At 41.6% G+C, this 16,934-nt stretch overlaps 1 protein-coding gene across 1 annotated transcript; it reads left to right on the top strand.

Moving 5' to 3' along the window:
• Positions 1 to 292: 292 nt before the first annotated feature.
• On the top strand, positions 293 to 1,314 carry LOC119293911. The gene has a single exon (XM_037572239.1). It carries the CDS (start codon positions 371 to 373, stop codon positions 1,124 to 1,126), a length of 756 nt encoding a protein of 251 aa, XP_037428136.1. The 5' UTR covers positions 293 to 370; the 3' UTR covers positions 1,127 to 1,314.
• Positions 1,315 to 16,934: the final 15,620 nt, after the last annotated feature.

The following is a 16,934-nucleotide window of genomic DNA, read 5'->3' as shown; positions in this document are numbered from 1 at the left end:
AAATCAATCCTTGCCAATCCCCTTCAATCCTCTTGGGGAGAGGATTAACCGAACAAGCCCTCAGGGAGCGCAAAGCAGCTCAGTCATGAAGGTACTGGTCGTGTCCATGTCAACCCGTCGACTGCAGCGACGCGAGCGGTTAGCAGTGTCCACCGCACTCATTGACCGAATTCAAGCTCGCCATACGAAAATGGCGTCCCGAGTGCGACCTCCAACCACCAGATCAATTGCACCAGCCGCCTGCGACGGCTACCCGCCATAAATCCCCCAGCGCCCAACCGCCCCGCCGTTCGAGCCCGGCGGCTATTCCCACTTCGCCAGTGGCCCGGTGCCATGCCACGCCACACACGACACACACGACACACAACTCATGGCGGACGCCACGCCCACGAAACCCAGCAAGAAAGGTTCCTCCGAGCCCGCCGTCCTCTATGACGGCGCCAAGGCCAAGACTAAGTCCAAGGCCGTCGTCCACGCCGACACCGAGGACGGGCATGCCGGCGATGCGGCGAGTCCTGCTCCTGCCCACCGGACCCGGCTTCTGCGGTGCGCGTGCTGCGGCCTGGCCGCGCTCGCCGCGTTGGCCGCCGTGGTGATCCTCGTCCTGTCGCTCACCGTGCTGCGGGTCCGGGACCCTGACCTGACCATGGACTCCGTCACCGTGGAGCGCTTCCACGTGGGGTTCGCGGCGGTTCCCGACGGCCGCCCGCCGCTGCGGATCAACGCGACGCTGGCCGCTTGGATCATGATCCGGAATCCAAACTACGCGTCCATGCGCTTCGGAGCTAGCACGACGGAGATCTTCCTGGACGGCGTGCCGGACCGCGTGGGCCTCGGGAGCGCGCCGCCAGGGGAGTCGTCGGCACGGAGTGCCAGCCGAGTGCGCGGCAGCATGGACGTGTTCGTCGACAGGGTCGCCCCAGCCGTGGTCGGGGAGGTGCTGTTCGGCCGCGGCGAGGTGTGGCTCACCAGCCGCACGGCCATGGACGGCAAGGTGAGCGTGCTCGGCGGGCTCTACGGGCGGCGCACGGTGCGCGTTGCCATGCGGTGCCGCGTCGTGCTGCACGTGTCCGCGGTCGTCGTCGTCGCTGGCTCCCCTTCATGTGTGGCGGAGTTCGGCCGCTGACATCATCTCAATGCACAAGCAAGCGAGCATGTGCCGCTACTCTGTTCGTACTAGCAGTTTCTCTTTTCGGTCATCCAAACCCTCCCTGCCCCGTGAGACGAATCTGACACCATCTTTGTTTTCGTTACTTGCAGTAATATGTTGAGCATTTATTCTAACTTCCGGCTGAGTAATCCCTGTATGATCAATTCTCTCAAACATTTCTTGGCAGCGCAACCAATTCCTGCAGCAATGCTTATAGTATCGTCTACTTCCTCCGATTCCTAAATATTAGTCATTTTAAAGATTTTAATACAGACTACATATAAAAAAATGAATGAATCTACGCTGTAAAAATATGTCTATATACATGCTTTAAAATCTTTAAGAAGACTTATATTTAAAAACAGAGGGACTAATTTCTAAAGATCCATACAAAGAAATTTATACAACTGAACCAGTGCACCAAGGCAATATTAAAAAATTTACTCGATGAACCTTTCGTAGCAAGACGAATAACTTTTAGATTCGATGAACAAATTTGTAAAAGTAGCTTAAAATGAGCTAATTTGCAGTCGAGTAAGACAAAATATGTGACATATAAAATATTCAGTTATGCTGATTGGTAGGCTCCACGAAATATGTTTCTCCCTTTGTTAACTATTATAATATTTCTAACTTTATCTTAATCGGATGTTTATAAATGCATTTTAGTATGTTTGTTCACTCATTTTAGTTTGTATATAATCTATATTAAAATATTCAAAACATCGTGTAATAATGAGGGGAGGAAGTAGTTCCTTGTCTACTAGTTGATCTGACGCTGAGACGGTGACAAACTGCATAATTTCCTAAACTCTCACAACAAACACTACAATTGTTCTGCTCAAGTGTGGAACCAACATTTTCATCTTGTTTTGAGGTTCTCCATTTTTAGAAACCTTTCCAGAAACAAAGGTTCACCTGAAATTTGTTAATTTGTCCGATCTTCATTCTAGATAACTAAAATTTGTGCAAATAATAAAAAAAATCAAAAACATAATCTTGCACTACACGATGACTTTTAAAATGTCTACTACAATAGTTTTCCAGCTTCCGATGGGGGCGATGACGGCGCCGTGTCTTCGGCTTATTTCAGCGTTTGTAGTTCTCACTAGGTGGTCCAGAAACCAGTTTGTAATTTTTATTACCTCTGGTGTAATCAATACAACCATAATTGATTGTGAATAGATTGAAAGTTTCTCAAAAAGAAAAAAGAATGAGAGTCTTGAATTTAAAGTTTGTATTAGAGGCATATGGGGTTGGTGGTCTCCAATGACTTTGTAGTAGTGGAACATCAGATATGAGCAGAGAAGAGGCAGACATTGCGGGAATGCTATGTATTGCCTGCTGCGAGTGTTATCGCATCGATCGCTCACAACAGGTGAGTGTGGGCCGGCCTTAGAGGCAAGTACTATAGCAAACCGTTGGGCGCCCGTTTTGAGTACTGTAACAAACCACTGTTTTTCCGCATTTTTTGCTAGTTATTTTTTATGTACTTCTTCAAACTGGAAAATATTATTCAAATACACAAACTTCTTAAAATTCATGCATATTTTTCATATTCACGAACAATTTTTTGATCTTTACGTTTGTGAATACATGATTTTTTGAAATTCCAGGACGTTTTCCAATTCTTTAAAAAAATCCAATTTTTGAACATTATTTTAAATTCGATAATAAAATTGAAATCCACGGATATTTTTTTAATTTCGTTAAGTTTTTTATTTAGGAATATTTTAAAATTTTTAATTTTCTATTTTCTCAACATTTTTTAATTAATAAAAATAAAACAAAATCATGATCATTTTATGAATTAACTAGCAATTCTTGTATTCTTGAATTGTTTTGAATTCTCAGCCTATTCCTGTATTTCTTATTTATTTTTTGAAAAACCAAAAATCTGAGAAAAATAAAAAGGTCAAAATAACGAAAACAGAAAGAAAATGGGCTTTCAATTATCTCGCTACATCTGCTTGCGCTTGCTGGGCCATGGCCATGTCGCGCAGATACGTGAACGACACACACATTAGCACCCCGGACATAGCAGCTGAAAATACGCTATCACAAAACACAAATTATGGGCACCCTTTGTAAAGGTCACTAACACCATCCTACCTTGTGACAAGTGGTGCACTACAGGTGCGTCACTTCTCGCAACCTATGAGTTTTTTTATATTTATTTATTCAAAATGTTTTATCACTTAAACCGTGCATCCTAATCGTGAACTATTTTCACCGTGCGTCGATATCTTTGAAACTAGATATCATGTTAATAGGTTTTAACGAGCTTTTTTCCATGAGAAAAAATGGAAGAAACAAATTCAAGCCGGAAGCATGATTTTTTCACCATTTTTTTCCATTTCCTAAAGGCACAACTATGCCTCTCGCGAAAACAAGCATGTGCCTTCATGCGAAGAAAATCTGTGCCTCTCACGGAAGAAAAAAACCTGTGCCTCTCGCGGAAGAAAAAAAAAGACATATTTATTTTTAGTTTTCCGAGAGGCACAACTGTACCTCTCTTAGAAAGCAAAATTGTGCCTTTGGGAGAAGAAAATTTGTTCCTCTCGTGGAAGAAAACAAATGCGTTGTCCCCTTCCCGAGATGCACAATTGTGGCTTTTGCAGAAGTAAATCTATGCATGCATGAGTAGTAAATATACACAACAAATACACAAACTTCTTAAAATTCATGCACATTTTTCATATTCGCAAACTATTTTTGGATCTTTACATTTGTGAATACATGATTTTTGGGAATTCATGGACTTTTTTCAATTCTTAAACATTGTTTGACTTTGTGAACAGTGTTTTCAATATGTATTTTTTTTAAAATTCACAGATATTTTTTAATTTCGTGAAGTTTTTAATTTTGGAAATTTGAGAAAAACCACGTAAAAAATAAAAAACTTAAAACTTTTCCCTAAATAATTGTGCATCTCGGAAACCTTTTACGTGGTTTTTTCTCCCCAAACTTCAAATTCCCCTCCAAAGCCACGTAATTACACAAACCTCAAATTTCCTAAAATCTCAAATCACGTAACTGCAAATTTCCTAAATAATAATACACAAACTTCAAATTTCCCCCAAAAACCTAGGGAAAACCGAGCAAAAATCAAAAATCCATAAAACGCGTACATAAATATAATAATAAAAATCCCAAGAGAGCCCCCTGCATGCGTCACCTCAAGGCTCAAACTCCCACGCTCAAGGTCAGGCCGGCCCAGGTGCGGGGCTCCCCTGTTTTTTTTACCTTTCTTTTGTTTTATATTTTTGTTTATTGTTTCTTTAAAAAAAGTGTGAGATTTCAAAATAATTTGGAATTTCAATTTTTTTAATGAAGCAATAGATGTTCACGAATTTAAAACATATTCACAAATTCTGAAAATTGAACATTTTTTGAAATATGGTGAACATGTTTTGACATTAAATGAACATTCATGGTATTTCATGAACAAAATTTAAATTCAATGAACATTGTTATGAATTTTAAGATTCTTTACAAAAATAAGGAGTTTTTTTAAAAAATGGTGAAACTTTTTTGAATTTGATGATTTTTTTAATTCAATGAACAAATTTTGAATTCAGATAATGTTCATCCAGATTTGAAAAAGTTTACTGATTTAAAAAAATGTTCAGGAAATTTTTAAATAAAAAAGAAAAAAAGAAAAATCGAAAATGAAAAAAATAAAAAATAAAAAAATAAAGGAAAAAACAAAAAGAAAAGGAGAAAAACCCGAAAGGAAAAAACCCTTCTCTAGGAAGCTTCTAGAACCTTCCCAAACCGAGGGGGAGTAGTTCATGGGAGGAGGCGGGGCCTCGTGTCCCAAGTGGGCGGTTCGTGTCCCATGCCCTACTCTTCCTTGCCAGCGACCACACCTTCACTTCACGGGTCTCATCCTCGCCGGACATGGATACTTGGAGGATGGGCGCCGCCGCAGGCTAGGTTTAGGTCTGGTCGTACTTTTTTACTGAAAAATGTCAAGAACGTAATGAATGTGCTTCGGTTTATATGAAAAATCATCCGATTTGCATGTAATTCTTCTGATTTACTGAAATTTGGTTTGAAATGTAGGGGGTCACACTCAGATGGCCGTCTCCCGATCACTGTCCAGACAGATACGGTGTCCGATTTAGAGGTCAGCGTTGGAGATGTCTTTATGAGCAATACGTAGAGTGTATGTTAGTAGTTGTCTAGTTGACCACCTATGATGGGCAATCAGCATCCAGCGGCGGAGCCAGCGTAGACGCGTTGGGTTCAAGTGAACCCAACGACTTTTAGCTGATACGTCCGTGTGGGTACGTATTTGCGTGATATGAACCTATTAAAAAATCTTGGCTGACACCATCAAATTACACATCACGTCACGTGGATAGGTAAACAAAGGGCCCAAAAGGCAAAAACCCAGGAGCAAAGCAAATGAGTACGGACGCAGCCTGTATATACGCTCGCAGCCGCACACGGCACGCCTGGGTCTGTTCGTTTCTCCAATTTCCACCTCTCGCCTGTTCGGCCTCGGCCGCCGCACGCCAGCGCTCACACCCAGCAATAACGTCGGAAAGCAGCCCCCTGCAGACCGAGGTAATTAGATGACATCGCCATATGCCCATATCCCCTCTCTTGTGGATGTTCTATCTATTCTAATAGCAGTGATTTTTTTGCCCTAGTTTTTTGATTTATTTTTCTCCATGGACTTTGATTGATCTAGGATATGGAGTAGTATTATTGAAGGAGAACTCGGTCATCAGATCCAGAAAATGATATAGGCACACGAAGGTCACCCATTATTTTGCAGAGGATAGGCTCCAAAAAACCAAAATGAAGCTATATGGAATGTAGTTCTTGAGAATGCTCCAAAAAACTGTATGTATAGATATTTAAGGAAATTACAAATTATTTTGCAAAGATAACATCAAACTAACTTGTCACATTTTCAATGTTCCACGAAGATAAGAAGCTACACCTGGAGCTACAAAGTTATTTAATACTACTCATAATATGTAAACAAGTGATTTTATAATTTTATTGAATCGGTATTCTTGCACTATTCAGTTTTTAATGCAACACAATATGTGATATGTGATGCCGTATTTCTATTCATTATGTTGTTTTCGGGTGTCATAATTTTGTTGTAACATAATGCAAAATTAGACTTTACACTTCACATATTAATACCAACTTCTCACAATGAGGCATGGAGTGAACCCAATGGTCAAATTTTCTGGCTCCGCCCCTGTCAGCACCGTATCAAACCCCTAAAGAGAAGAAACATGGCATGGGCATGCGGCCTTTCTCAAGAGGAAAAAGGAAACTGCACGGTAGTCGATCGATGTGCTATGTACGCCATGGATAGTTTGTGTGAGCGAAAACTCAGGCGCATACGAAAGATGTCATACCTATCACGTACCTAGAGCCAGGGGTTTGCCTCCTCCTCCTCCTCCAAGAAAAAAAGTTAGGTTTCGTGCCTCTTGCCGGCGCCGGCGCAGGTCCGCCTCGTCTTCGGTGGCCCTAGGGCCATGGAGGCGCGGTGGATCCTGGCAAGGACCGGCGGGAGGGCTCCGTTTTTAGTCGTCTTTTTCAATCTTGTTAGGGTTTGTGTCCTATTCAGGAAGACGAGACGACGGCGGCTTTCTGAAGATGGAATAAAGGTCTCCCCGCCGAGTCCTCGTTCCAGCGGTGCGTCTAGCATCGTTGGTGAGCGTATGGAGGTGTGTCTCCGGCAGATCTATCTTTGGTGGATTTGCTCGGATCTCGTCGTTGTTCGTCCACGTCCGTGTGTCTTCGGTTTGGATCCTTCCGATCTACGTTATTTTTCATCGGCGGCGGTTGCTGTTCTTGGATGCTGGTCCTATGGGGCCTTAGCACGACGATTTTCCGACTATCTACTACAACAAGTTGTGCCCGGCTCCAGCGATGGAGGGGCGATAACGGTGGCGCGCCTTCGCCTCGCTTCGGTGCTTGTAGTCGTCGCCAGGTGGTCTACGGATCTGAATGTAATTTTTATTTTTAGTGTTTGTTATACTGCCATGATTGAAGAGAGAAGTTTTTCAAAAAAAAAGTTTTGGGAAAGCAAAAGCAACATATACATAGTATAAAAAAGGCTTCTTTCTCGACGGCACAACGCCGCAAAGGCAAACAGAGTAGAAGATCAAGAGAACCATGGATACGGTTGTTAAATCTGCGATAATTGTGAAGTGTCCAGTGCATGTACCACCACGAGGTTCATGAAACGAGAGCCGTGAGAACTGAGCACACAATCTCCTTTGGATTTCTTTCCCGGGGCGTGCGCCTGTGCCATGTGTCCGTGACCGTAGGTATACATGGAATTTTTTTTAGGGAATTTTCTTTTTTCTGAGAGAGTTTCTTGATGCTTCTCCGGGTGGCAATGGAATGACCACGTACGTGACAGTTGGCTGAAATCCCAATGACTAGTAGCCTGTAACATGCGTCAGCGTGATCCAAGAACCGGATTGTAAACAGTGGAGAGTTGATAGTCCGGGTACAAAGTACAAACTCATTGTTTAGTACTCCCTTTGTTTCATAATGTAGTGCGTATAAATATTTTGAAAAGTCAGACTTTACTAACTTTGATCAAGTTTGTAGAGAAAAACATATACACAGGGACGGAGCCAGGATGAAAAACAAGTGGGGGCAATGATGTGTAGAAACTTTTCTTCTCAGGAAAGGTGTTCACTTATGGCTAGATCATTTACATCACAGAAACAGGCATGTCGATACTAAGAAGCGAAATCACAAAGTTCCATATAAGATAATTTCATCACAGAGAATATGGCAGTTTGTTCCAAAAGTCAAAGTAAATTCACTATTTAAGAAAATGACTATTTCAGTTCAGGCATGACCGTTGTAGATTTTGCAACACAAGTATCTCCATATGCATTGACACCAATGTCAAATAGTTGAGACATTAAATCAAAGGCATACCCGAAGACAAATCAATTGTATATATTTCTTTATAATCTAACATGCTCAAACTTATTTTTATACAATTTTTATGTGAACCTAGATTCAATCGATTGGTGCATTATACTCATGTTTGATATTTTAATAAAATAAAGCTTAACCCAGTTTCTACCATGTAATTGGAAAAGCACAAGAATCTAGAAATAAGAAGAGATAGATAATAAATAATAGTTAACTCCAGGGCTTACGGTGGTCCGTTAACGGGCAAACAACGCCGAAGCGATTTTCGTATTAAATTTCACGAACCAGAGGAGGACAGTGCGGGCAGGCCAGCCAACGTGAATGGCGCACGTCGACGGATATTGCTAGAGGCAAGCTGAGACTAGTCACAACGGGGAATAACTTAGAGTAGTAACATGCATATGTTATTAGTCTATGTTATCATCTCCATAGTGGATAGTAACATATGTGTTGTGTTATACATCACTTCATTTATTAGGTTGTAGACTCATCTTTTATTGATATGTGTGATGTTACAGTAACTAGCTATGTTATCACATGCCTCTCTTTCTTCATTAATTACATGCCACATCATTCATTTTGCCTAGATAAGTGTGATGTTACTATCTATATTACTCCCATTGTGGGTATTCTGAGTAGGGCACCTCGCGCAGTCAGGGCAACGAGCGGCGATTAGTTTGACTCCCATCTCGAGGGTTTCGATTCTTTCCAGACATCGTTTTGTCTTTCTCGGATGTAGCCATGCAGGCCTAGTACGTGACATGGAACCCGTGGTGGGCTCACAGGATGGGCTTTATTTCTTATATATGGGCTGAGTGGTGCGTTGCATTATTTTGCAGGCCTAGTACAAGTGGGTTTCAAAATCGAGTGCGGGCATTTGCCATTTGCCCCACAGTCCTTCACGTGGATTCTCCCCTGTCCCCGACCGTGCGCTGCCGTCAATAGCAGCACACGATGGGGGCGAGGGAGGAACACGTACCATTTGGATGTCCCTTGGCATCGGCGGGGGCGAGGCGTGCCCGTCAGCGGCCTCTATGTCGTGGGCTACATCTTGCCGGGGCCAGAACCACCAACAGTACATGATCCATCCAACCACCAAGACTCCGCCGGCCACGAACACTGCCGCCTTTTGCAGTGTGGAGGCATGCCAGTTCGCAATCGCTGAAACCAGGCTCCCCGTCTTTGCAAGGAGATAAGAAAATAGAGAACCATATCAAATGGAGAACGGGAGGGTAACTGCTGTAAAATGGAGAATGCGTTGTCGGTGAGTTACCTTGTGTGTAATCGGTGGGTCATTGAATGAATGTATCTCCCATTGACGTGTCGACCCATGGATGGCATGCTGAACCGCCCTTTTCCGATATGTTCACCTTCAAACTAATGTCGTCTTCCCCTAAAGAGAGGACGGGCTTTCTCGGATGTAGCCTTGCAGGCCTAGTACGTGACCAGGAACCCCTAGTGGGCTGATAGGATGGGCTTATTTCTTATATATGGGCTTTGGAGGAAGGAGTGGGGGCAAAGGCCATGGGCTGAGTGGGAGCGCTGCATTATATTGCAGGCCTAGTACAAGTCGGCTTCAAAATCGAGTGGGGGCATTTGCCCCGACGGTCCTTCACGTGGATTCGCCCATGCACATATACATCTAAAATATCAAATACATTTCATTAGATATATCATGAGACCGAGGGAGTCCTAGTTGAACACCTACAGCGGACATATATTAATCGTTTTTTTTATATATAGTTTTTTTATATAAATTTGGTGTTGTAGATATTATTTTTTTATAATTTTGATCAAAATTTACAAAGTTTGACTTTTTAAAAAAGGAAAAAAAATATACACACGAATCTCAACATAAAATCAATGACATAAGACTTAGATATGCAATATTTATGGCACATCTAGATGTGATTTAGCAAAACAGTTTAAAAAATATACTATATGCACTACATTATGAAATTGGAGGAGTACTAGTTGAACACCTTTTTTTTGCGAGGGAGTACTAGTTGAACACCTTCCTACAGTGGATAGAACCAGGACGGTACCAATGTCTCACGAAAAGAAAGGAAATAGGCCATGCATGCATGCTCGTCGAAATTTAGCAACGCTGCGATATGGGAAAGCAAAAGCAGCATGGAAAATGCCCTGTTTTCTTGGTACAACGCCGCAAAGGCAAGAGAGAGTAAAAAACAAGTAGAACTGGATGTGGAAGGGAAATTGCTATGGACCTGGTTACTGAATCTATGAGGTATCCGGTGCATATACGTTGTACCACGACGAGATTCACGCAACAGAGGCGCGAGAGCAGAGCACAATCTCTCGGCTTCGGGGAGATAAGATCTCTTGTCACTGCTTTCGTTCCCGGTTGTATGTGACCGGTGACATGTGTAAAATTCTTAACATAACTTTCCCTGCAGCACAGGCCTCCGGGCGGCATTATGTGTTCGTTCATGCACCTCTGGATCCACGGAGCTGCAAGTGAAAACAAAGGGAGGACCTGTGACGAGGCTTGTGTGTCCAAGGGCGCGTGGGCGTCTCCTCTTAGAGCATCTCCAGTCGTTGGCCTTTCAGGGGACGCCTAAAATCGTCGTCTGGGGGTGAGCCGGCGCAAAAAAGATTCTGTAGGCGAGTTGGTCCTCAGTCGCCGGCCTCAGGGCCGCCCTCAGATGTGTATAATTTATTCAAAAAAAAGTTCGGCGAAGTTTGATTAAACACGGCTAAAATTTCGGCAAACTTTGGCATATATGGACATGTTCGTCGGTACATAACAAATATAACTAATAAAAGAAATCGATGAACGCCGAGTAGTCGCCGTCGTCCCCGCCATCCTTTGGCATATATTGACATGTTCATGTTTGATCCTTTGGCATATGCCTCGGAAAGCGCGGGTGCACTATATTTTGGAATGAAGGAAGTATGGGCGGTGTTCTATAGAATTATAGGTGGACGCACAAGGGGCTCGTGAAAGTGGCGTGCTAGAGTGTGATGATCGAATTAATTACATCAAGATTGAGCACGTTCGTTGTCAATATTTGAACAACGTGACCACCATCTATGATAATGACGAAAAAGAGAAGTGACAACACAGATAGACCGCAAGAGACGTGTTTCTCCCATTGCAATGCATGTGCACATTTGCTAGTCATGTCCAGTGTAAACAACCAACACCATGTAGTTGCATCAGGCCAGCCAATGCAGGCCACCAAACCTTAGACAAAAATTGCTCTCCTAATGCAGGCTACCAAACAACATCCACAGCATGATTTCTGGCTTGCATCTGCTTAGTCAGATCCAACTGACTCATAGATGCAAGGAGGTAAAAAATGATGCAGGTAATCAAACACGTCCTTGTTGAATCTGCGATAATTGTGTAGTGTGCAATGCATGTACCACCACGAGGTTCATGCAACGGAGCTGCGAGAACTGAGCACACAATCTCCATTGGATTTCCTTCGCGGGGGTGCGCCTGTGTCGTGTGTCCGTGAGCGTACATAGGTGCATATAGAATTTCATTATTTTTTTGCAGGAAGCATATAAAATTTCATTAACAATACTTCTCCGGCCGGCAATCGACTGACCACGTACCTAATAGTTGGCCGAAACCCCCCCAAAAAAAAGTGTAACAGACAAGTAAACTAGATGTGGAAGGGCATTGAGTTGCCATGGCTCGAGTTAATGGATCAACGAAGTATGCAGAGTACCGCCACGAGATTGACGCAACAGAAGCACAAGAGCAGAGCGCGATCTCTCGGCTTCGGAGAGATTAGATCTCCCGTCACCAACTTAAAAATTACGTAAGTGTAGCGAAGCTCCCGATGACACGTGTAAAATTCTTGACAAAACTTTCCCGGCAAAGGCCTACGGGCTTTATATGTGCTCGTTCATGCACCTCTGTGTCCCCAAAACTTGAAGTATATATATAAAAAAAAAGATAGAACTGAACATACTCCCACACGTGTATCCAAGCGCGTGCGTGGGCGTCTGTTCTTTGTTTCGGTAACAAGTCACCTGTTGCAGCCGCTTGTCCTCCGGCCGCTGCCAGGAATCAACGGAGCACCGGTGAGGACTGACGGCAAATGGCTCGAAACCATTGGCATTTTGGTTGACTGCCACACACTTTTTTTGCATGAGAAACTTCAAATTTATTTATCTTCAATCATGAAAGTATAAAAAATACTATATAACTCGATGCGAAGGCTGGTCATAGTGAGGAGGAACTTATACTAGTGTTTCGCATATGGGAAGTGAATTTGTAGCACCCGGATAATCCACACCCCTATACGAACACAAATTCAAAAAAAAAAACTAAGAAATTTGATTTTTTTTCCTTGGGAATTTTGGGATATCAAACTTAGCTTCCCGATCTACTACCGCGTGAAATTTCGTGAAAAATACCAAGAAACGGCAAAAAAAAAGTAAAAAATCCTATGTATAGAAAAAACTGTTTGGATGGTTTTTGTTCGGACAATATTTTCTTCTCCATGGATACGTTTCCTGGTATTTTTTCACGAACTTCACACGGGAGTAGATTGGGAACCTAGGTTTGATATACCTGAACTTCAGATATTTTTTGAATTTTTTTGGTATTTTTGGTTTAATATTCGTATAGGGGTGTGGAGCACCCATGAGCTCCTGCGCATTTTCCCATGCATATGACACTAGTATAAGTTACTATCTCTATAGTGTAAAGTATCATAGCACTAGTGTCATAGCTGGCTTTATTATTACTTTACAGACTCATTTTCTTTTGGGAAGCGCTATGTTATGGTAAGATATTATGTTACCACAATCATCTTTTTGTTGATTAACTACTTGCTACATAAGCAAATCTGTCTTTGTATGTGTTACGTTACTAGCTAAGTTGCTTTCACTATGACCAACCGAATACTGACTTGCCCTTGCCCTTTTTACTGGGTGGGCCCATCGCTCTTTAGGTTGAGTCCCACAGTAGTTCATCATCACTGCACGCACTCACGGGGTTGTGCAGATAAATATGGTCTTGTCATGGATAAATGGAAGAAAAAGAGTACTCACTCCATTTCCTAATATGTATATATATATTGTATATGGACCTTTTGATGTAAAAAAAAGTTCAAACTTTAATCAAGTTTATAGATAAAAGTATTTACATCAAGAAAACAAATCCATACCATTAGATACACCATGAGATATATACGTACCTTAATCCATAAATAAAGAGCAATTTCTTTTGGAGGCCGACCTCCATGCATGAAGGCCTCCAAATGCAAAATTCAAAATTCATGAAAATTCATATTTTTATATTTCAAAAGGTTCTAAAATTATAAATATAGATATAGATAAAGGCATAATACTCAAGTGTGTAAATTTCCAGGATGAAATACGTTGAATTGAGGGCTGTGCAAAAAGAACAAATCTAGGGCTTTTTAACACACGATAGTATTCATCCTCCTAGACCATGAATTTGTCTTTTTATAGGTCGCATTTCAACGTATTTCACCCTGAAACTTTACACATACACCTCACATCCTTGTTTACTTGAACAAAAAAAATCAGATTTTTTAAAAACCAAATTTTGAAATTTGAATTTTCCAAAAATTCGACCTCCAGGGAGGCCAAGATCCAAAACATGTTTGTTTGTTTGTGTGTATGTGTGTGTATTGTACCACTATAGTATTTTATACACTGAATTATGGTAGCAACTTTTTGTATAGTGAACAACTGTATTGAAGAGTGCATTTCTTTCGCTTATCAGGTATACCGCCGTAGTTTTGCAAAGTAGGCTTTTACTGTGTGTGGTTCTGAATTATCGTGGTTTTTTAAGTTGATGTTTTCTTATTTATTTACTTTATGCCCATGTGTCGGGAACTATCGAACCTTATAAAAGGTGCACTTCAGTTTTTCAGATAGAGAACCGCCGCTAGCCCGTCGTGAAGAGTGAACTTCTTATTTTATATAGTAAATTATTGCAATGTGCACATTGAGACTTTCGTTGTTCAACTGGTGAAATGTTAGGTCTTGCAGAATGATACTCCTCTGTAAACAAATAGAAGACGTTTTAGAGTCAAGTCTCTAAAACGTCTTATAATCTTTTACAGAAGGAGTAATACATAGTGAACTTCCCATGTATTCCTCCAAAGCGGATTGATGTGGTGTTATGTAGACTGAATTGTTGCATTCCTTTTTTAGTGAACTGCTATAAAACAAATATTGAACTACTACAATACAACATAACAACCTATTTTTTTCCATTTCTCACATTTTGAAGTCCTGATTTATAATTTTCACATATCAGTTAATATAGAGGACAACTTTTTGTGTGGTTTACATAATGAACTGCAAGGTCAACTAGTGAGCTGTCAACGGATGACATGGTAGGAGCCAATGGGCGTGGGCGGAGTGTACCGACGAGGGAGTATGTAATAGTAAATAGAAGGCAAGAGGCATTCCTCAATAAGGGAGGGGAGACGACATCACGGGAAGGACCCAGGTGGTACAAATAAAGCATGGCAACGTGTGAAGAGGCGTCACACGGGGTAGTGTGGCCGAACGAAATATGGCGTGTGACTGGTCGGGAGGTACTTGGCGAACTAGAGTGTGGCACAATGGCATGGGATGGCGAGGGAGGTTCTCGGTGTCGGGAGGGGCGACATCGTGACAATGGGGGAGGGGGTGCTCAGCTGCATGGGAGAAAGGGTCAAAATGGCGGTGGAGAGGTAGTATATGGGAGGGAGTAACGCGATAGTGAAGAGTGTTTTTCTATGCATGGGTGGGGGAGGGGGTGAGGGGGTAAGGAGGTGCAGGATGACCATGCAAGAAACAACAAAATAGAAAGTGCATGATTTACTATGCAAGAACGACGTGACGGGCAATGTGGAAACCACAATCTCTATAATTTTCTATTTGCGTACCTTTTAAATGGAAAATCATAACTCTCGTAACTCATAGAAGATATTTTTATATGTACATGTTGTACAACTCTCTGAAATGGTATGTAAACACGCTAAATAGACACAAACATATCTAAATATATTATCATAATGCCTTGAATACATTAATTCATCATTGAATAATTTGTTTCCCAAGGACTAAGGGGATACAATCAAGCAAATGATTTTGTAATGAGCAATGTATCAAACTATACTTAATAATAATGTAACCTTTGGCAGAATATACTTTTAGTATCTAATTAGTGCAAGCACATTTGCAAGTGTTGAAGATTGGATTATAACAGGCAAAATGCATAACTTAGTATTTTGCGAATATCTTATAGTGTTAATTTTGTTAATTATCAAGGGGGAGAACTCGTTAAATTTTCTTCTTACATAACTAGGCATAAAATAAAAAATAGTATAAATAAGCTAGATGGCGTCATTGATGAACGCGGCTAGGGCGACGTAGATCCCACGTGTCATGGCCATCCATACATCCCCAGCTTCGCCCACCATGGTACTGAGTATGGTCATGACAAGTAAGTAGTTGTCTTTATAGATCTTTAATAGTAGAAATCTCAGTACAAAAACTTGCATAATGATGAGTGAGGGCTTCTTAAGAAGAGTTTATAAGTATTATTTCTGGCTAGAGCAATTTTTGACGGAATACCGGAAGAGGGAAGACCATAATGAGAAAGACTTGCGGGCAACATTAGGGAGCTACAATATGTATGTTAGAATATGCTAAAAGTATTCTCAAATAATCACAGTGAAAATCAAACTCATTGTATATAAGTTTTGCACCCAAGGAAATGACATAGGCATATATGCTTATCAAAATAGATTCAATTGTTAATGAAAAGGCTTGACCAAATCCCAAACTAATGTAAGACATATTGATAGTGATTTACATAGGCAAAATAATGTACACATGAAACTAAGCTTCATTGAACCACTAAGCATGCCACTATGCCAACGTACCAAATCGACATTGAAATTTGTCTTGTGACTGTAATTTTGATCAATGTTCCAAAATATTCTTGCCATCACTTTCAGTGCATAAATGGAGCAGAATATGAACCATGTCACGAGAGGAGGCATCTTGAGAAAGTGTCTCACCACTAGTAGAAAAAGGGCCTGTTGTCCCGGTTCGTAAGTGCCTTTTGTCCCGGTTCTTGAACCGGGACTAAAGGGTCGGTACTAATGCCCTGTCCCTTTAGTCCCGGTTCAATCCAGAACCGGGACAGATGGGCCTCCACGTGGCCTGTGCACGGAGCCCAGGCAGGAGACCCTTTGGTCCCGGTTGGTGGCACCAACCGGGACCAATAGGCATTCACGCGTCAGCATTTCTGTGGCTGGGGTTTTTGTTTTTTTTAAGGGGGGGTTTGGGGGTTTTGGGGGGTTAATTTAGATGTTTCATATATTGTGTTAGCTAGCTATAATTAATAGAGAGAAGTGTCCTCTCTTATGTCCGTGCTTGGTCGACGCTATGTACTATACATACATATAGAGAGGACTAGACACGCTAGCTAGCTAGTAAGCAAACGAAGGAAACAGAAAATCATCATGAACATATATGCATACAGAGAGAAGTGATATCGACCACCTCTCCTTCTCCAAGAGATTGGTCGAACAACAAGTTCTCGTATATCTATCTGACACTACCGGCTACATATATACAATAATTATCTCTTACAAATATAATCTCCTAACATACAGACTCATGGTCCACATAGTATTCTCCGTCTTCAACGATCACGTGGTCAATAAAGAATGCCGCCAATTCCTCTTGAATTGCTCGCATGCGAGCTGGTGCTTGGAGTTCATCCCGCTTCTGAAACATCTAATTTGAAGAAGGGGGTCAATATATATATATATATATATATATATATATATATATATATATATATATATATATATATATATATATATATATA

The sequence above is a fragment of the Triticum dicoccoides genome, chromosome 1A, assembly GCF_002162155.2.
Source record: "Triticum dicoccoides isolate Atlit2015 ecotype Zavitan chromosome 1A, WEW_v2.0, whole genome shotgun sequence".
In the NCBI taxonomy this organism is placed as follows: Eukaryota; Viridiplantae; Streptophyta; class Magnoliopsida; order Poales; family Poaceae; genus Triticum; species Triticum dicoccoides.
Note: the sequence above shows the minus strand (reverse complement) of the source record. Positions and strands in the feature narration are given on the sequence as shown.